Genomic DNA, 21,504 nt, shown 5'->3' with positions numbered 1-21,504 from the left:
CATATTATGATGGTTTCAAGGTATGCGGCACATGAGGTCAGAATTTCTTGTCAGAATTCCATGGGAACTGGAACAGCTGTGTTAATAAAAGCTGTATTTAATGGAAGAAAAAGAAATATGGAGGTCGAAAGCTAACCCAAATTCTACCATTACAATAAAGCTAAGATCTATTATTCTTGTTATGGCACAAAATGCACGACAACATTACTCTGCAAACTGCAACGTGCTGTATATATACAGATAAATTAGCAGTAGAGCTCTATTACTCTCTCTCACAAATTGAGAATACAACTGTCTGAACAATGTAGTCCTTTGCATCCTTGAGGCATCACAATAGGATATAAATGCTATAGAATTATTTTTACTTTAAAAGCTTTAATATACACATTCTCGCTTGAGCACAAAGTTATTCACTATAATGACATGATAGCCAATAAGAAAGTAATAGCGTTGTGCCTTTGTGCATACTAGTGAAGTGTCTGACCTTACATATTACCAGAAATTATTTGCGGCTAGCGATGTTTTGAGACAGTTTACTGGAAAAGAGATAACACTAGAGCAGGTTGCCTTGACAACACTGTGTAGCTGCACCAGAAGTTAAAAGGAAATGTAGGATCTTCTTCTATGTTAAAGATCGCAAAGTATCCACCAAATTGGATTACAAGGCAATGAATCCCACAGCAAGTCAATGTTACCTGACCTATGCAATATTAGCTATCACTTCTTATCATGCGTCTTATTAGAAAACTGATGAAAAAGCCAGATGGTTCATACTTCACAGCACAGAGCAATAAGAAGTGAACAGTAGGCGATACAATAATGAGTGCTCCAAGTTCCTTTTTTTATTTTCCTGAGAGACTCTGTGGGTCACTTCTGGTTCTGGGAGTCTACTTTGATAGGAGAAATGGTTTCCAATGGCGACCACTTTTGATTTCATAGCAGGATTTCATGAAGATATCTCTGCAGGCTATATCACTTTTGGCAGCAAACACCATATTCTTAAATAAGGAATGTAAATATGAATTACCCAGCTAGCATTGAACCAAAAATAAATCACACCCTTAACATATTTTGCTGTCACTGAACTTATCCTGCATGCTATCAGATTTTATAAAAAAAAAGAGATTTATCCACAAATCACCCAGTTATGAATGAACTCCCCCAGGCAGTCATATTTTTAAAGATTTACTCTTTTTATAGGGCTATGTTGAGCACAAAGGAGGGAGCTGAAACTGGCTCTCTCACACATTAGCTAAAAGAGCTCTAACAACTGGATTTAAAGTGGTGCAGGTGAAAACTGTTTTGTAAAAAAAAGTCCCCAATGCAGTTTTGACACCTATAGGGAGAGGAGAAGCAGATGTGTCCCTGCTCCAAAGTGAAACAGTAAGTCTGGAAGAGAAATGGGACTTAAAGATTTAATTAAGACTTTTGTTTCATCTATCAAAGCTCTCAAGGCAGCATTCTGATTTTCTTCCCTTGCTTCCATGGGTGATTCAATTTTATTTTTTTTAAGGAGCCTGTGGAATTGCTGATTTCTCTGCCTTGCAGCTGGGCATTACCCACAAGATCTCTGTTGGCTCAAACCATACGTCTTAATTGGATCCACAGCTCCTACTGTTCTGATGGCCTTGTTGCAAACAGAGTATCTTTAACCTACTACAGTAAAACTAAATATTTACTTTTGATCCAATAGTAAAATCAGCATTATACCAAACCGTTGAAATCTTTTCCAAACTGATTTAACCAGTTAATTACTAATCTGACCATAAAGGGGCACTGATATGCTTGAACTGACTTTTGCTTTGCATGGAAATTTGAATTAGCATGTTCCAAAACTTCTCTCCAGAACATAAATACGCTGCTCTGGGCAGTTCTGAACCACGTATCTCCAACTGGGTCTTAAACCTTTCAATCCTGTAATGGAGTTAAAGCTGTCATGGACATTTTATCACTCATTACTATTTGATTATTTATAAAATGAATGATACCAAGAGGAGAGAGTATTCCTTCTTTCTCCTCTTCTGACAGCAGCTGGGTGCACGAGATGTTCCACAGAGTTCAATGGTGTAAAACCCAAAGAGAGGCACCTCATATCACGTTTAGAAGTGCTGCTTATCGGTATATAAACAAATACAGAATACAAGAGGAACAAACACTTAGAAGATATATCTAAACATTCAAAATAAACAAGAAGATTAAGTTTCTTTCATTATCAGTATTTTAACACTGGTTTTACTTCTGTTTAATGTAACAGAAGCTTATCACTGTTCTAAAAGAACACTCCAAATGTTAAAAGGGATGAATTCATATACCGTTTCATTCAGAAAGAAAATCAACCTTAACTGGTACATAATGCTTCCCTAAACAAAAAACTAACTTGCTCTTGCTAATGACTAAGAGTAACTACATGGTTACAATGTGCAATATTGCTAATGCCTCACAAAAATAAGTTATTATCTGTAAATCATTTCAAAGATTAAATAAAATCAGGACAGAAAATAGATCTAATAATTTGCTGGGATAGAAGTAACATATCTCATTGATACCAGACATCTTAACTGGATAGCAAAATTTAAATACGAAAAGTATTTTGAAGTTTAGTGAGACCCTGTGGAGAAATCTCCATTTGAAGACGTTCCTGCATTTTGAACACCTTTTAATCTGACACTTTAATCCATTTCATACTCACAGTATTTTCATTTCGTTCCTGTTTCTACTATGCTTCAAACACCAAATTCAAGAGATATGAAACGCAGGTGCTACTTTACAAGGATTACATCCTTTTTAAGGAAGAAGTGATTTTCTCAGGATAAAGCTATTACCTGAGAAAGCTCAATAAGGAACTCACACAAGCTTCTTGCCACTTTCTAACTCCTTCCATGATAAAGTCACTTTATAAATGAGAAATTCTGCATCATGGATTGCAAATGATGAAACGTAAAGCTACAAATGCAACTATATTACTTATAACCATAGATAGGCATAACAGAGACCATGAGAAATAAAACACACACACTAAGCAATGCGTAATATTTAATTTCTAGTTTTATATTCAGCCAAGTAATTAGACCTCCTCAAATATATGAAACACTTGCAATACATGTTGATCAATGCTTAAAAGGATTACTTCAATGCAGAATCTCACTAAAATGATTAAACTAAGTTTTATTTGATGTCTGGTGCTTTCAGGGATTCTGTAATTAAATAAGCGTAGCATATTGGCACAAGCCTATTGATTTAGTAAAGGTATCTTGATTTATGCTAACAGTATGCTGCACATTGTCACTTATGGGTGCTAACAAATGTATGACATGATACTCAAACATGTTTTTGCTATGATATGTTTTTGCTATGAGACTTTGATAAAAAAACATTAGGAAACATTGAGAGTGCAGGAAAGGCTGAGGCATGAATAAAGATGGTAATATACCAGTTGAATCAAATAGTTTGGTTTATATTTAAATTCTGCTTTTGTGGTACTGCAAAAACAAAAGTATAGATACATGTAATTAAGTTCTGTGGTCTGTATTTTTTTTTTTTTTTTTACTTCACGAGACCAGTGATTGGAATGTTGCAAAGAAATTATGGTAAGATTCATCATAATGAAGCAATGTACAGGAAAGAACCAAACTTTAGAATCTCACATCATGAGTAGAGAGTAGAAATTAAAACAAAAACTGGTTGAGAGATGTGGCCCTTTCACTTCTACAATGCCACTTCATTACAGGTCTAATGGTCATGGAAATGACCTTTTTTTTTTAATTATTTTTTTTTTTTAAATAAAATGAGTTTCTTATGGAACTGTTTAGAAAACACTGAAATGAAATCTGTTTTCAGAAAAAATCACCCCAAAACATAATACAGGAAGGGGATTTTATACAGTTATCTCTTTCCTGTCACATTAGTTAAAATTTACCTGCAATTACTAAAACCTAAGTCAATATAATTAAGTTCTCAGCCACCGTTTTTTTACTCACATCTATTTCAATTTTCAGTCTCCCTGGCAAGGTCTACTTGGCACTTGAGAACTGTCCCCTTTCCTATCACAAGCTTTGCTTGTCAAATCAATCCTAATTCTCCCTTCAAAAGTGGTTTATCATCAGGAACTGACTAGAAAGTTTCTCTGAATGGGAAATGAGTAGGAATTCCATTTGCTCTCCTTTCTCTGAACTGCTGCTACCTGTGCGAGGCTGACAAAATGTCTTTTGCCATCAAAACATTACTATGTAGGCATATACTAGTTATAAGCTAATAGTTTCTACATGTTTTTCAAGAGCTCGCACATTGAAATTTATTCTAAATCAAAACTTGCCCTGTTCTACACTGACTCAAGCTTCAAAGATAAAACAAAACCCTAAAATGATTAGAGCATTTTTAAAGAGAAATGAAAGGAGAAATAATTCACTCCAAAGAAAATAAAACCCACGTACATTTAACAAATCTTCACTGTCCCCATACTGACAACCTGTGTACCATTATATTGATTTATCCTGGAAAACAGATGAGCACAGATAATATACATTTGACCTTCAGGATGTAAGGTTACCCTGTAGTTTAGATTCCATCAACTAACCTTAATGTACGAGCGATTAATTTGCCCACAAGTGTAACAGTTAGAACAGATGCATCTAAATTGACTGACGTTGTTACTTCATAATTGCTGTCTCCACATTGGTATATCATTTTCAACCAGAAGTTATAGGCTTAATGTAAAAATTACTGGGTGAACTGGTGTGTGTTATCCAGGAGCAAAACACGATGAGAAAGATTTCTTTCTGGCTTAAAAACAGGCAGATGAGCCAATAAGAAAAAGTTGAAGATAAAAATTCTAAACACTAAAAAACGTTATTTGTGCACTTACGTTGCATGAGTTCTGAAAGACAGTCTTCAGTCAAAATCCTCTGCTACTGTAAATCAACTAATTTAAATGTAGAAATAAAATCACCGTGACTGAATTAACAACAGCAGATGTTTCTTTAATTGGGCTAGTGATTTGCATTGCCATTGTGGCTATTTGACTCAAGGATAATGAAATTCAAAAGCACCATACCTTCCGAAGAGGTTTGAGCTTGGTCTCCATTATAAAGTCGTACTTGCAGAGTTCACAACAGCGTGTGTCTGAGCTCTTAATCCACTGGTGCAGACAGGCCTGATGAACAAACCGCAGGGTCCCTGTGCAGCGACACGGTGTGATGAGGGGACTTTCATCATCTCCCTCACAGTGACAGATCCTGACAGGAAGGACAGCAAGAGCTAGTAAGGGAACTTCCCAACCAGCAATGCAAAGGCACTGGTTTATTTGCACCACTTTTTCATTTTCAAACTTGACATTCATAAGACACCAGGTATGTGACCTTTCAGATTGAGGCTCAGGAACATATTCCTTATTCCCTTCTGCCACTTAGCAATTTCTCTTCACTTGGTTATTTCTCCTTGAATATACTATGTGGTCTGAAGGTGAATCAATAGAAATAACACCATTTTTCCCTTTTACGCATAGGAAAACCTTTAAGACAAATACCAGTGCTCTTTCTAAGAGCTGAATAGTTCTTGGCCTGTAGGTAATGCCAATAAAAACCTCAAAGTTAGCAGAATCTAACCCAAGCTGAAAATATCCAGTATAACAAATACAAAAAGTTCCTAGGATACCTCTTTGGAGTTACACAGTTAAAAAGATTAGAGAACAGTTTTGAGTACTCTGGAGTCATGCATATGGCATAGCGTATACACACATGCACACACTTTTTAGGAGGCAGGTGTTAAAAAGTCATGATCCTTCCTCTTTTTCATTCTTCACTGTCCCTTTGAAGGAGATAGCTGTGTTATCTGGGAAAAAAACCCCCTACAAATGTAAGCAGATGTTACGATAGGGGTTGGTCCCAGAACTGTTGTTACCTTGTAATGGGATACAGAGCTTTTCACATTGTGATTTTGCATTAAATGATCAGTGTTCTAACATCAAAATCTGATGGTTTTCTTCTGTGACACATGTCCAAATATCTTGGTGATCTTCCTCCCTTCCAAACAGACCCCTGATCATATCAGGAAAACACCCATCGAAACCAATGACAGCTTTATTGGTAAGCATCTCTGTGAAGGCAGACAAAGCTCTACAGTGGAGCGGGAGGCTTAACCAAACACCTGAAGTTCACCTCAACAAGAGTAACTCCTTCCCATCCCCACCCCAGAAAAACACAACAAAGCACCCAAGTCCTAATGAATGTCCTAAGTGTCAAATTGGCATGGGGAAGGGTGAGGGGGGAGAGGAGGGGAAGGCTGAAGGCCTGAGAAATGTTATTTCAAAATAGACAAGTAGCAACAACAGCACAGATTGTGGTGTTACACAAACGAAACCTTGAGTTTAGAAACTTAGTACTTTGAAAAGGCACCCTTAGATACGTGTGTGCAGAATAGTCTGAATACATCTGAGGAATAACTCATCTCTTTATGCAGAAAGCTGTTGCCACACCATTCCTGGGGTAGGAAAAGGGCTGCGGAGGCCCCTCTGGCGAGGTTGCCTTCCTACTGGCCAGGTTAGGGAAGATGGGCAACATTCTTCATAGCACAGGAGCACCTGATGTAAGTCAGGAGGAGGCAACCTGGCACAGACACCCTATGAAAGACTGCCTACAGCACAGCACTGAGGCTGCCAAGTCTACAAGCAGGGGGAGGATGAAATTTCAATGTCTAAGCGAAGATCTATGGATCAAAACCAGCAGCTTCACTATTCTTCCATGGTGTAGCCTAGAGAGACAAGAAAATGAATCTACAATAATGCAAAAGCAGAACAAAGCTGCTTTGCTGAATGAAAAATAAATAAATGAAGGTCTGGAAAGCTGGTACACAAAAGCCAGGTTTCAATGTCTACGGTGGTGCGTGTACAGCATCTTATATCCCATGGGAGAGGAGGGGAGAAGAAAATGCACACAACTATCTTGCACACATTAATTTTTCAAGACACATTTTACAAAAACTTAGTTTACAGTCACTTCTTTACTAACCCAGCCAAGCAAGGTGCACTAGGGGCTTAGTTCTTAAATGGAAACTGGCTATATGCTGACTTCTTATTGAGCCTGTAGCTTAGGCAGAACTAAATTTTCAAAACACTGAATAGCTATTTTGCTAACACATGCATTCCCAGCTGAGAGTTACATAAACCCCATAATTTTCTTTTAAAGTTAAAGCTATTTCCCAAAGGAAAACTATTATTCTTTGTTCCTTTAAATTCAAGCTATACATAATTTATTTTACAGGCTTAGCATTTAAACTATTTAGGAATTAGACAATTAATCTATTTACCCATGAGTGTTTTTTCTACTACTGCCAGAATTGTTTAAAATTATTTTAAGAGCTAAAATGCAAACTTAAAATTCCACTGTGATCTTCAAATAAAGTGATACTGCAAAATTGAAATGAAGGATTCTTTATACTTTTACAGAAAAACACTACATACATTATACATCCTATTTGGACTTTTGTTGTACAGAAGTTACAAGGTAAACATATAAATAACAGGGTGACATTAAGAACTTACATTATACAGAAGCTCGAACTAAATAATCTAATGGCCTCTTCTAACTTTATAACCATGACATACGTAATGAGAATAAAAACAAACTTCAAATGGAATTAAAGTCCAGAGAAAATAACCAAAGGCATGGTTTTCATTAGCTCGAATGCTCTTTGGTGCAATTTAGCTCTTCATTATTTGTTTAGCCGGAAGAAACTAGCTTAAAAGAAATTAGTGCTACCTAAATTCACAATCACAGTCTTTAAGATACATGGGTGCCTGACAGCTGTTAAAACAGACTGTTGGCTAACTGCTCAAATATCTTTTAAAGACTTGAGTGGGATAACTTGTAATATCTTGCTCAGCCACCAGTATTTAATCAGAATTCTGTGTGTCTTTGTCCTTTGCTGTATTTATCCAACATGTACATCATAATTATCACAAATTACAGAAAATAAATTGTAAATAATGTTTTTGAAAAATATGTTGTGCAAACAGAACTGAGGTAGGGATACAAAGTATAGACTTACCTGAACTTTATCTAAACCAAGTCAGGGGCAGAGAACTTCCATTCTGGTCTCCTATTTTCACACAATCACAACTTCTCAAAATTTTCCCCCATCAGACTATTTAGAGGGCTGAACTACTTCTTAGAGTAAAAATTGTTTACATAAAAAATGAGCTGAATGAAAAACTCCACTAGAAAAACATTGCTAAATCTATACTGATTTATTTACAAGTTGTAGTCCAGCACTGTCTGTGGTTAATAGCAGCAGTTTCAGCTGCTCAGACACCTACAGAATTTATGTACACAGCTTTTCTCAACTTTCTAGTCCTTTAGTAGATAAATGGCCTTCACTATAGAGCAATACTTCTGGCTATCTGGAAATGGAGAGGAAGGAAGTCAGCTACTTGACCAATTCCTTTTAGTTCTAAGCCCTTTATCACAAATTGAGCTTGATTGATTAGATTTCTTTTTTTTTTTTTTGTAAGTTTGACAGCTTAGTACTTTAAAGATTCCTGCCTATGAACAGGACCTTGCTTTGCTAGGGGAAAAGATGAATACAAGGCTCCAAAGGAGCTTTTGTTCTGTAAATCATCACCAGACAACGCAGAATATACGAACTATTAGATGATCTTCTGATTCAGATATACAAAATTCTTTTCTGGTGTGTATATAATATACACCTACATACATATCCTATGTGTTGAGATCACAGAATATGTTTCTTTAAGTGAAGTTGGTTGTGAAACTTTATGAAATATTGCTGTAACAGTTCAGTCATTCTTTTGCTAAATTTCTGCTTTACATGCCAGCATTTTAATTACCCGGCACATGTATCTTTACCACTGAATTATTTTTACAACCTTCAGCACACAGATGTACAAAACAGAAAAATTTATGCCAACACTGTGCATATATTAGCAAAAATCCATTAAAATTCTTTAAAGGATGTTTTTAAATAGCATGTTCACTTATGATGCAATAAATTAGCAAAAAACCCACAACTTTTCAGGAGAAATCAAAAATGCTAAACTGAAAACAAAATTAGTCTTTGTGAAATATTTTTGCATAATTCATATAAAAATTGTTGCAGATTTCTTATATGTTCCCTACACAAAAAATAATTCTCAAACAGAAACTGAATAGTTCAATTTAGAAAATTTTTAGAGAATGATGTATGTAAAAATGAAAAGTTAATGAAGATAACTGAGAACATTTTATAATTATTTTTCAGCATTTCTTTTTGTTCAAAGTATTAATTGAATTTGAGGCACATTCAAATGATGCTGAAAAGCTCACTGATAATACAATGTTTCATTGAGAAATTGTATGTGACATATTAAACTGTGTACCATAATGGCTATTCAAAATTAGTAAGTGAAGTTGCCAGTAGTTTAAGGTATACCATCTCCTTCACTAAAGGGCATACTGACACCATACATATATAAAAGAGAGAAATTTCTTATTGGATTAAAATCATGAGACGCTGTTAAACCGAGCACTCAGAAATCAGGCATGTTCAGAATGTAGTATTGTCATGCTGTCTTTAATTCCATGACTATGAACTGTTTTCCCTGGTCCTGTTCATTGCAAAAATTAGCAGGAAGTAGGAAACAAAATGGCTATAGCTTGTAGCCATTCATATGTTGATTTGATTTAGGTTGATAGTCAGAAAACCAGCAAGAGCTATCCTGGATGACCACCTTTCACTCCACATCAAATTAAGGTTTTATATTTTTTTCCATACAGACAAACATTTCTTACATAATCTCAGTTTAAAAGGTCAGCTAAAATCAGTATGAAGCAAAGAGTATAAATGGAAAATTTTCAGGTTTTCCTGACAGTGGTTTAGTTTGGCAAAACCATAGCAACAAAAATTACAATCTAGATGGTTAGTCACCATCTAAGCTTCTTATTGCAAGAGATACATGTAGTTCCAACAGGTTTGTAGCTTTTCTTCATATGCAAGGTAACAATTTTACTCTCATTAAAGAGAATAGCTGCTAATCTCTACCCTCATTGGAAAAACAGCAGTTATCCTAACCTGTCTTTCCCTAATCCACTTTACTCTTCCATAATTAAGAAAATGGGCCAATCTCTATGCCGCTGTAGTGAAGTAGAAAATGCATTCATTCTGCAAGAATCTTGTGTGCACTGTGAAACTTAGTGCTTGACCTCTACCCAGTTGGCAAGTGCTCCTATATGACAGTATCTGTACAGCTGATTTCCATAGATGACTATTGTCAAAGGAAGGTGATTAAGGATAAGAATGAATCAGTGTGTCCCTGCTTGTGCTTCAAGCCACATAAGAGACTTGTCATTAGAAGCAGCACTGGTGGAAAAGAGTTTGCAGTAATTCTGCACCACCAGAACTCTTTCAGGGGATCCCATACTTGAGATAGGCACTGCATCTAGGTACCTAATAAAATTTTCAAGGATTTTTGGCTGTTACGAGTAGCCAAAGGGTTTAGCTACAGTAATGCTGTGCAGATAGCTTTTTACAGACTTCCTTAAAAAGTATGACAGGTCAAATTTTACCCTTATTAACAAATGTACAACCTAGGGGAATGCCTCTGAGGCAGTCAAAAATAGAAGTATATATGGAAGCATGGGCATACTGATAAAGATGTAAGATAATGTTTAAGGGCTATAAATGACATATGATCATGTAAAATTGTATTGCTGTCTAACATTCCTGGGTGCTATGCAGCTATGTCTATGCTATCAAGCTTTGCAGTGGAAGTGTAACAGCCAAAAAAAATAGTGCTAAAAGCCTGATATCTGCACCAGCCATATCTTGGTGGGAGTTGCTTTGATTCAATACTGATTTGAGGTTGGACCAGCAATACATCTTGCAGTTTCCTTTCACTCAAAGGGAACACAGTTGGAGAACCCTGAGACCAATCGTCAGCGTGATCTACAGCATGGTGAAAGTAAAGGTGGTCAGATGTGCTTCAAAAGCAGGCTCCTTATCTGAGCTAAAGCACTAATGGAGGCTCCGTCACTGACAAAATTAGTGACTGCCTTGTGACTGTGACATATTTACCAGCACTGTGATGTGTTTCCTATGCACTGTGAACTAAATTAATGCAGTTGCACAATACCCATTTTATTATTTTCCTGCAGATGGAATTATGCCAATAGAATAGAAATGCTTTTGATCTTTTAACAGATCTCCCTAAGAAAAGGGGGAAATATCTTCTCCATACAAATATGGTCAAAGAAAATAATGCCTATACCAAAACCACTATTTTTTTGTGAGAAATGACTGCAAAAGCAGTTAAAATCTTGCCCTTCACTGGAAAGCATACCTAGGCTAACAAAGATTATGCAAAGATAAATTCTTACCCTGTTCAGTGGGTATATCTTGTTGCTATAGCTCACTATTCTAAAGGGAGCTTAGTCAGGGAGAAACAGCATAGCTGGAAAATGTTGGACCAAGTGAATCCCTGGCTTTGATTTTTGGCTATGAAGATTATTAGCTGCCAGCATGAAATACCATGAGCTCCTAGGTTATCTTAATTGGACCAAAAGGAACTAATTCCATAGGTTTGCAAAAGGATGCATAAAATTGTTGTCATTGCTGCTGTCTGATCATCTCAAGAAAACTGTCCTCTTGTCCAAAAAAGGTCATTTTCTCTTTCTGCAAATTTATAAAGTGCTTACAGTGCTTTTAGATAGATCAAACATAAAATTAAAGCAAACAACTTTATGAACAACTCACAGCAAATAATTAACTCATTTATAGACAGAAACGAAAAACCCAAATCAACAAAACAATTCTGTCTCTGCATAATTTATACTTGGGAAAAAAAAAGAAAGTTAAATTCACTAAATATGTTCACCCTGCAACATGCTACGGCATGCCATGTTTCCCTTGGTTTCATTTAGTGGGCTTTTTCTTTTTTTTCTTCTAAATCTCATTTCCATTCTTTCCACTGTTATATCATAAAGTAATCTAAATGACAAATTGGTCTTTCTCTCCATTTAAACACAGTGTGAATGAAGCACATTAATTCTCCATACCAAATGTAATCAATTTGTATACCTCTTCCCTATCACTCCTGCCCTTCCATTATGCTATGCAGTCAGCTGTCTTTATCTGACTGGAAGAAAAAACATTTTTAAAATGTTGCACCACACCAGTGGAATTTCATAATGGCCTAGGTAAAGCTTTCTCTTGGTTTCAGCAAACGTGATCAGAATTCGTAAGAGACACAGGAGCAAGCAACATTAGCAAAAGCACACTAAATCCTTTATTTTGTCAACATCTTTTGTCCTTCTATTAATCTTCCATTATAGGTGATAAATAGGATATCTAATCATCTAAACAGTTAGAAGTAGTTCCTGCCTCAGATGCACTGTCAGTGCAACTCAAGATATATGCCAGACAAGATTTACTGCACTGAACACAGTTCAAAGTACTAGGGATTGCATCTTGAAAAAGGATTTAGGTTTCCTCTCACCAACCTAATGAAAGTCAAAGCTTTAAGTAACTAAACTCCCTACAGAACATATGCATGCTTTAAGTATTTAATAATGGGACTCTTAAAACCAAGGGTCTCCTCACCCAAGCTTTCTAGCAGGAAGTGGTGCCATTTCACCTATTTGCATTAAGAATAACACTAGGTTTTGAGAAAAAGAAGCAGAAACCATGAGTCAGTTCTCCCCCATTTCAGTGACCCTAACCACAACACAGATATGCTTGCCTTGTTTTGGCTCTCCTTGCATCCTTTTGAATCATGGAGAGCTTCCAAAAGAGATTTCATAGCCAGATGGCTAAAGAGGTGACAGATGGGGCTTTGAACCATCAGGCAGAGAATAGAATTAACCAGGATTTAATACTGCTTCAAAGACTGATAAACCACTAGACCATCATACAGAGGAGGAGATTCCTCAAAATGCATGGGTTTCATATTAGAAAGTCACCTTGCAAAAAGGCTTTGAAGAGGAGAGTAAACAGAAGCCACAGCTCTTTAAAAGGAAGGCGTGAGGAGCCAAAAATGCACTAACATCTCAGGGAGAAACAGGTGAAAAACCCTCTTTAGCCAAACACTACAGTCAGCAGTTCAGCATCCTCTAGTTTTTGGTGATTTTAGAGGGCTTTGGATAGTACTTCAAGCCTACATATTCTGCAATACAATTCAAATTATTTACTGGATCGAACTTCATGGTTTCAGTATAAATATTTTAAATGAGTGTTAAATTTCAATGGTAGAATTTGAGCCTATATATCTATCTTCTGTTCACCTCTCTCTTATTTCCTCAAGTTTATAAGGACTTTTTCCTCCCAAGTGGCTTTCTGTCTGTTGACTTCACGAGCACTCTACTAGATGACTATTTCAGGATATATGAATTTTCCTGCAAGATACTACTTTTGCAGGTCCTACTAAGTAATATTATAAAACCCCACCCCCCAAACACAAACCTGTTACAACACTGTTTCACAGAGAGAAACTACATAATCATATTGCCTCATCACGTGCAATGTGCACTATTTCTTCCTATCTATGACTGTGTTAACACATAGAAATTCACATTACAGCCTTTTCCTAAGTTTATAATGGTCTTTTAATTAACAGACTAGCTTTCAAAGCTGATTTTTAAAAAAATTATACTTGAAGTAGATTCTGCAGATTTCATGAATCAACTTCTTCATCTCCCTTACTACTTCTCCCCATTTCTACCAGTCTTCTGCCATGCCATACTCTTCTATTTACTCCTCAAATGAGGGGCTGGCACTATCTGACTGCATACAGAATCATTCATGGGGTAGAAAGCTGGCTGACATGCTGCATGGTGGTGGTAAATAGCTCCTTTTCAAACCGGCAACCTGTCATTAATGGGGTCTCTCAAGGATTGATATTGGGCTCAATGCTGTTCAGTGTCTTCATAAGTGATCTGGATGATGGGATCAAGAGTACCCTGATAAAGTTTGTTGATGATACCAAACTGAATGGGAAAGTGGACACTTTGGAAGTGAGAGCCACCCTGCAGGATGACCTGGATAGGCTGGAAGACTGAGATAACAAGAACCTGATGAAGTTCAATAAGGACAAAGGTCTTGCACCTGGGAAAACATAGTCCAAGAGTGCAGGACAGTCTGGGATCTACTTGGCTGGAGAGCAGGTCTGTGGAAAGGGACCTGGGGGTTCCGGTGGACAACAAGCTCAGCATGAGTGAACAGTTTGCAGCTGTGCCAAAGAAAGCCAACAGGATGTGGGTTACATCAACAAGGGCATCACCAGCAGAGATAAAGAAATCATTATCCCACTCTACTCAGCACTTGTCAGGCCACATCAGGAATACTGTGTCCAGTTTTGGTCCCTGCTATACAAAGAAGATGTGGACATGTTGGAAAGGGTCCAAAGAAGGTTGGAAGGTCAAAGAAGGACTAGGAAGCCTGCTGTATGAAGAAAGGCTGAGAGAGCTGGGGTTGTTCAGCCTTGAGAAAAGAAGGCTTACGGGAGACCTTATCACCATGTTCCAGTGTTTACAGGGTGGCTACGAAGAAGATGGAGATTCCCTTTTTATCGAGAGTCACATGGAAAAGACAAAGGCTAATGGGCACAACTTACTCCTGGGGACATTCCAACCAGGCACAAGGGGAAAAATTTTTTACAATGAGAGCAATCAGCCATTGGAATAATCCCCCCAGGGAAGTGGTGGATTCCCCAACACTGGGCACTTTTAAGATCTGGCTGGACAGGGTGCTGGGACATCTAGTCTAGGTCATGGTTGGACCAGATGGTCCTTGAGCTCCCTTCCAACCTGGTATTCTATGATTCAACAAAATCAAAATTCTACTTCTTCTAAGCATCTTTTTCACAGTGAGGAACTCACTTTATTTAAGTGTATGTGGTTTCTTTCAGCTAATTACAGTTTGGTGTTATTACTGAAAGGACTACATCAGTACTATAAAAATATTTCACACCAAAAGCATAAGTAGTCAAACAAAATATATTTCTGTTCTCTCATTGTAAATAATAAAAATACCGTAAGATTAATTCAGAAGCAATATACAAAGCACTTAATGATACACTAATGATAATATCGACTAACCAATTTTTTTTCCTTAGTAATTCCCACATGAAAATCCATGGGACTAAATCCTCACAATCCATTCACTTTATTGTGTCCCACACACAGATTTTCCCTTCAGGGAGATTACCCTCATGCAGACCAAAGCAAGCTATTTCTGAAGTTGTGTCTCAAGCCACATGGAAAATTCCAGAATAAGGTACACGAAAAGAAAATCTCAGACAAAGGGCAACTTAGGAAAGGGTGATCCAACTGTATTATTTAGGAAGCCTATCTCAACAACTTAGCATGGTCAGAACTTATGTATGCATCCCTAATCCCAGAAGCAGAAAGCTTGCCTTCTAATGGACTATAGAAGGAAGGAGTATGTTCAAGGAAGAGATTGTAAAGGTCATCATTGATGTCATTGTTTCATCATTTTGGAAACAGAGAAACAATGACACTAGAAGGGGAAATGTCTGACTTGAAGTGACCAAGAGGTCTACGTTAAACTAGCTGAAGTATATGTTGTGCCATGGTACTATATCTGATACATGCTTATGCTAGAATTGGGTGTGCCCTGTCACATTCCTGCTCATACAGCTAAATGCACACTGAGGAAACAGTTTATTCTCTTCTGTGTGCATATAAATGCGTTTCACTGCCAGTAATTCATGAGGAAGCAATGGAAAAAAATCGCCTACCCAAACACTTAAAGACAAAATAACTGGAACCAGGAGATGTTTGAGATCCCTGTTCCTCTGCTATTTCCACACAATCCCATCTAGGCAAGAGCCATTCCTCTCAGCCTGCTTGGTCACATCAACTAGAAGATATGAATACCTAGGATGAAAAGCTTGAAGAAATGCATGTCTAGAAAACAAATTTTCTACATCGCAACCAGCTGTGTTAATCCAGTCTTAGACTAAACATAACAAAAAATCTCCTTTTTCTATTTCTTGTGCAGAAAAATGTTTACTGTATATGTGCACATCTGTGTTGAAATTTAATTCTTTTTTTGCTTCAGATGCAAGATTGTCATCTGAAGAAAAATATACCACAGATCACGAGCCAATTAAGTGCATGGACCTGTCCTGAAAACCAGAAACTACCCTCTATACTGAATCAGTAGTAAAAACATGTCCTTTTTCTTTCGCTGTCTGCAAACTGAGATAACCTAGCAATTATGAAAAAATAACATGCTTTTGATTTTTAAAATGTTTTTACTAGATGTATTATCATTGCTGTGATACACCTACTAATGGCAACAACAACAAAAAATCATTATCCCTGACATGAAGAAAAATGAGTTATGACTTTCTTGACAAATTTTGCACAACAGGCCAAGTTACCAACTGTGTTGAGTTTAATTCTAGTTGTTCAAAGAGCATCTCCACTGATAGTGAGCATAGGGACACATACCTCTCAAACATTTTCAACCTTCCTCTTCTGAAAAAGAGCCTAGTAGAAAAGTTTGCACGCACATCCAGAAAGTCTACCCTTGAACTAAGCTTCAAGTCTTACAAAAAGTGCCTGAATATTTATAATAAAATCAAATGGGTTGAGAAGATATAAAAGACTAGAGTCCACTTTCCATCTGAAAGCAAAGTCTAAGTCTGGGGACTTTCGGAACTATTAGGATTAACCTACATGAAACAATTACAAAACTTTGACTTTACTTTCTCTTTTTTATTAACACTGTATAGTTAAGCCCTTATAAAGACCCATGCTGAGATAATTTATTTCAGATTTTGGGTAGCTCATATTCTTAATAATCATTAAATGGCCCTATTATATACATACTGTGCCTATTACTCAGTGCCTCTTACTCTGAATCTTGAACATATGCAGGCTTGGTGATTCAGAAATTTAAGACAACTCTGAAATTGCTAAAGTAGTTATCTGTGCACATCTCTGCATCATGCCATGTAGACATACTTGAAGTGCTTAAAAAATGTATAACACTGTTACCACTGCTGCTGTTTCTTTGTATTTGTGTAAGATGAAGAGGTCCTAAGCCAGCAGTATGATCCTGATAAACAAACTGATGTGCAAATACAGCAGGACTTTAGTCTGAAGAGTCTTAAATTATTATGACTGACAATGGTCAGACAACTGAAATGTCCCTTCTTGCTTGGCAAGTGTTACAAGGAGTGCATAGCCCTAGCTGTATTAGCTATGGCTTGTATCTACTGCTGTGAAAGGGAACCATGCCTACATGTCATCTTTTTCCTTTTTAAAACTAGGATATTTGTAGTGCGTTACTAGGTTGAAATATACTGTGAAACTGCATGATGTGGCATTGTGAACTTCCTCATTCTGACTGTGTTTACATTTCAATGCAAATTTCTTCCCAGCAAAGGTAAGTGAGAAGTTTTGGGTTACCATTATAAAGAAACTAAGCCTGATCCTCTTTTTATACTTTGTAGATGAAAGTGAATGCTGCCTCACAAGTTTGGAGAGGGAAAAAAAAAAACCAAACCAACAACCCCAAAAACCCCTTGTTTCTGTTCTGTTAAACTTACGGGATGGCGCATTTTCATTTACCACTACATTAAGTAACTCAAGACCACCCAGCTGTCCAAATTTAGACTTTTGCTCAGAATGGGCCAGCTTGCTCTCTCATTTCCAGAGGAAAATACCACCTTCTGATTGCATGCATCATGCCAGGGGTATCAGAATGTCAGAAGCTTGAACTTCAGAACCAAAGAGAATTGCTGGTGCTGCCTTTTCTTTTCCAAACCCTATTTTAATGCTTATTCTGCCCACTCATCCTTTGTATCATTCTAATCCTCGTCATGGGTATCAAACTAAGAGCCTCTACACATTCACAGTGCAGAGCTGCTCAGCAGTGCAAAGTCTTGTACAACTTATGCCTTACTGGAAAGAGTGTTTTGTAGGCACCAACCATCAGCTTGCTGTGATAATGGCAGTTCTAGAGGACACTGAATCAAGACCATAAATTTATTCCATGTAAGTCAATGAAAAATGACAAAGTGGGACCAAAGCTGGATTTGAACTGATCGCCTAAAGAGGAAAAACTCCATATCCCATTGTACTGAGCTATCTGGAACTCTGCCTCATTCTTTGCCTCTGGCTGGAGATTTAAAACATAGTAATACTCTGCCACAGGACACAGAGTGTCTATCTTCCTGAAGAAAAATGGAGCACAGAAAAAATTTAGTTCGCTTGTAGGATTACTGGTTTTAAATTAGGGAAGTATATCTTCAGCTTGAGATACACTAACTTCTCTGTAGCAAAGGCTTCTGTGTTATTTCTTGTGGTCTGCTTAGCAATTTATTAGCGAGAAACAGTGACAGAAAGCAGTCAAGAGAAGGGCACTCAATACATGGCAGTGTGAAACTCCTCTTAAGAATGTTAAATCTTTCTTATTAAGGACTAACCTGCATACTTCTAAATCATCAGACAAGTCATCATACAACACTGGAGGCTTCTGAACCGCATCAGTCACACTGGGCCCTGTCCCAGCAGGTGCTCCATTATCAGGGACTGCCAGAGCATCACTCCCAGAGCCTGCCTCTGCAAAACAGTCCTTCAAATCTTTACTGTGTCTAAGGAAAGATGCAGGGTGCTGATCTCTGTAGTAGCTCTTTCCTTTGCTTTTCCCGCATTTTCTTGAGGAAATCCTTGCTTCCTGAGATGACACTGAAGACTGTGATTCCTTTAGCCTTGGAACCCTTCTTCGGCGGTGATTTAAAGTAGGATTCTCAGGGTCAGATACCTCTTGCTTGTTTTTCCCCACTGTCCCCAAAGTGACAAGTTCAACAGCGTTATTGCTTGAGGACCCATCCTGGTTAATGCATGATCTAGTATTCCTTCTCCCTCTCCTGGGTATTCTGGCCTTTTCTCTTGCTCTCCTCCTAGCCTGAGCCCACTGACTCTCATCCGAAGATGATGATGAATCAGATGCATTCCAACTGGACCTCACAGGCTCAGGATGCAATTTACAGTCTTTCCCTTTTCCTTGCTTTTCCGTATGCTCACCATTGTCTCCAGTCTCTCTTTTCCGCCTAAACCTTCGTTTTACTTGTTTCTTACCAGACTCCCTGTTAGAAGGGGTCAACACCATGACAGGGGTTGCATGCTCAAGCTCATCTTCTGACAAATCATGCAAGGTAGTAGATCTAGACAAAGCAGTAAGCAAAGGAAAGGGATGGAAATGGTAAGGGTGGGTGGAAGGAGAGAAATCACAAAAAAAAAGATGAAAATGCAAACATAAATTTTAATAGAAAAACATGAGACTGAAAAGCAAAAACACAACCAAAACAAAAAGAGATCAAAAGAAAATTAAAGTCTATGTAAATTATGAGTAGTGTTACGCAGAAGCAAGAGCTACATATAATTTAATAAAACTAACTAACAAGTATCAACCAGATTAGAGTATATTTTTCTCAGCACATACCTACAAATGTCCTGAGTGGAAGGGCAGACAGACAACCGTGACTGACTCCTGGGAGCTGTTCCTGTTGTAGGACTGCTTGCCTGTTGAAAGAAGTTAGACAGTTTGGAATCTTTTTCCATGAAATACATTACAGATATTTTACTGCTTTGCCACATGAATAAAAAATTAAAGTAACTGTTGCTGCTGTTCATAGCGCATTGCTGAACACATGCAAGCTCACAAAATACAGGAAGCCTGACCAAAAGTGAAACCTATTTGTGGAACTAAATATGACTGAAGTGCTTCAGCTCTCATTCGCTCATGACTACTTTTTGTCACTGTTTGAGGAAGCAGCTTTCAACATTTAAATTTTCATTTGGGTTTTGAATGTCTGATGGGAAACGACGTTTTTATTTCATGCAATCAAACAACCATGATGATTCCTTTCAAAATGGAGTGAAGTGCATTTAAATTATGCTGAGTGATGAAGAGAACAAAACTAACCTATGTTGAGTGGACTGACAGAACAGCACAAAAATTAAAGTGTGTTTTAAAAGGTTTTCAAGGCAATCAGATCTTCTAGAAGAGCTGAAAAATATTAAACTGATGAGCCTGAGAAGACCAAAGTGCAGACTACATCTCTACAGAGCTGATCATATTCTCAAACAGCAGGAGAGATATAAAACACATGTGACATTTTGCTTGTAAGGTTGTTGCTACAAATTGTAGGCTCAGTTGCTCAATACTTCCACTGAAAACACATTCTGATGGTGTTAACAGCAAACCACTTCAATCTGCCTTGCAATCTACTGGCAGCATAGCTGTATGGAATCCAAATTTCAACCAAGGGCTTTGGGATTCAGGATCACTCATGATGTACAATATTGTGGGAAGAACGTTCCATACAAATAATTCTTGAGGCTATAACTTTTCTTCAGCTGATAATAACAGTATCTTTTAGTATGCAACCCTACCCCATTATGAGCACCACTACCAAATGGAGACAAAATGCTATAAGCCTAAGAATTACACAAGATAACACACCAGATGCAAGGGAAGAATGACTGTTAAGCATTCATACAAAGTACAAATAATAAAAAGATGTAAAGGCTGTCACTCTAAGCTTTTTTACTAGTAAATCAAATTCAGTCATGTGTAGAGTCCATAATAAAAATTATTTCTCTCACAGACATTTTTGTGGTGTCAGTTTTAAAATTAATAGTACAAGTAAAAATAAATAAATACAGCAAGTACCTGCTGACACTTCACTTTTATCCAGGGTTCCGCCCATTGTATTTCATGCATGGATCTTTTGGAAACACCAGTCACCTATACATGCATTTTTGTTTTTAATGGGATATCATCTGACACTTAAGAATGGTGCTTTTGCATGAAAACAATCTTACAGCTTTCGGAATTCAAGTAATACTTTTTACCTCTTGATTAATATCACAACACCAAAAATATTACTAATTCTTTACTACTAGTTCCATGAAATGAAACTCAGAGGTATGATAACTAAGCCAACACAAGAAATTAAATCGATAGCATTTTTGGACACAATCCTTATGTTCAAATGGTATTTCAATGCCTGAACCCACCAGACAGAGAAGGAACTTTAGTATGTCTACATGCAGTCTAATGCTGGAAAAAAGAACAAGTATCAGTGACAGAAATTGTATTTAATATCTCTTCTTCTACAAAAGCAACATTTCAATTGCATGTACCATGAAGGAATATGATTTTTTCTTACATACATATTAGAAACAGATGGTACATGTATGGTTGGGTATATAATCACTTCAGCCTCTGAGATTAGTTTTAAGTGATTAGGCACAAATTAAGCTACTTAATGAGGAAAGATGTAGACATCAGCACAAGCCACATTGTTGGGCTACATGCTGCTGCTGTGTGAAAACACATTCCTCCAGACTAAACTGCAGGTGAAGGACTGATAAAAAAATCCAGCCCTATAGTAAAATGTGGACTCCCAAATCCATCCTTTGTGCCTAGCTTCCATTTCTTTTTCCCCTGACAGCTGCAGGACTCTTACCATTGCTTCTTTCA

At 37.3% G+C, this 21,504-nt stretch overlaps 1 protein-coding gene across 15 annotated transcripts in view; it reads right to left on the bottom strand.

The window, feature by feature from the left end:
- Positions 1–21,504, bottom strand: part of MARCHF1 (membrane associated ring-CH-type finger 1) — a 236,623-nt gene that overhangs the window by 17,986 nt on the left and 197,133 nt on the right. For 9 of the 15 annotated variants that reach the window (XM_030491810.1, XM_030491809.1, XM_030491814.1 and 6 more), the window contains 2 exons: positions 19,459–19,538; positions 17,614–19,180 (listed from right to left, as the gene is read on the bottom strand). In XM_030491810.1, the coding sequence (XP_030347670.1) occupies positions 18,325–19,180; positions 19,459–19,538 (936 nt within the window). In that variant the 3' untranslated portion in view covers positions 17,614–18,324. Of the gene's footprint in view, positions 1–5,050; positions 5,232–17,613; positions 19,181–19,458; positions 19,539–21,504 lie in introns of those variants that run through there. The other 6 variants (XR_003992201.1, XM_030491821.1, XM_030491818.1 and 3 more) reach the window with 1 other exon arrangement.

This window comes from Strigops habroptila, chromosome 7 (genome assembly GCF_004027225.2).
Source record: "Strigops habroptila isolate Jane chromosome 7, bStrHab1.2.pri, whole genome shotgun sequence".
Taxonomy (NCBI): Eukaryota; Metazoa; Chordata; class Aves; order Psittaciformes; family Psittacidae; genus Strigops; species Strigops habroptila.
This window is presented reverse-complemented; position numbering and strand designations above follow the sequence as displayed.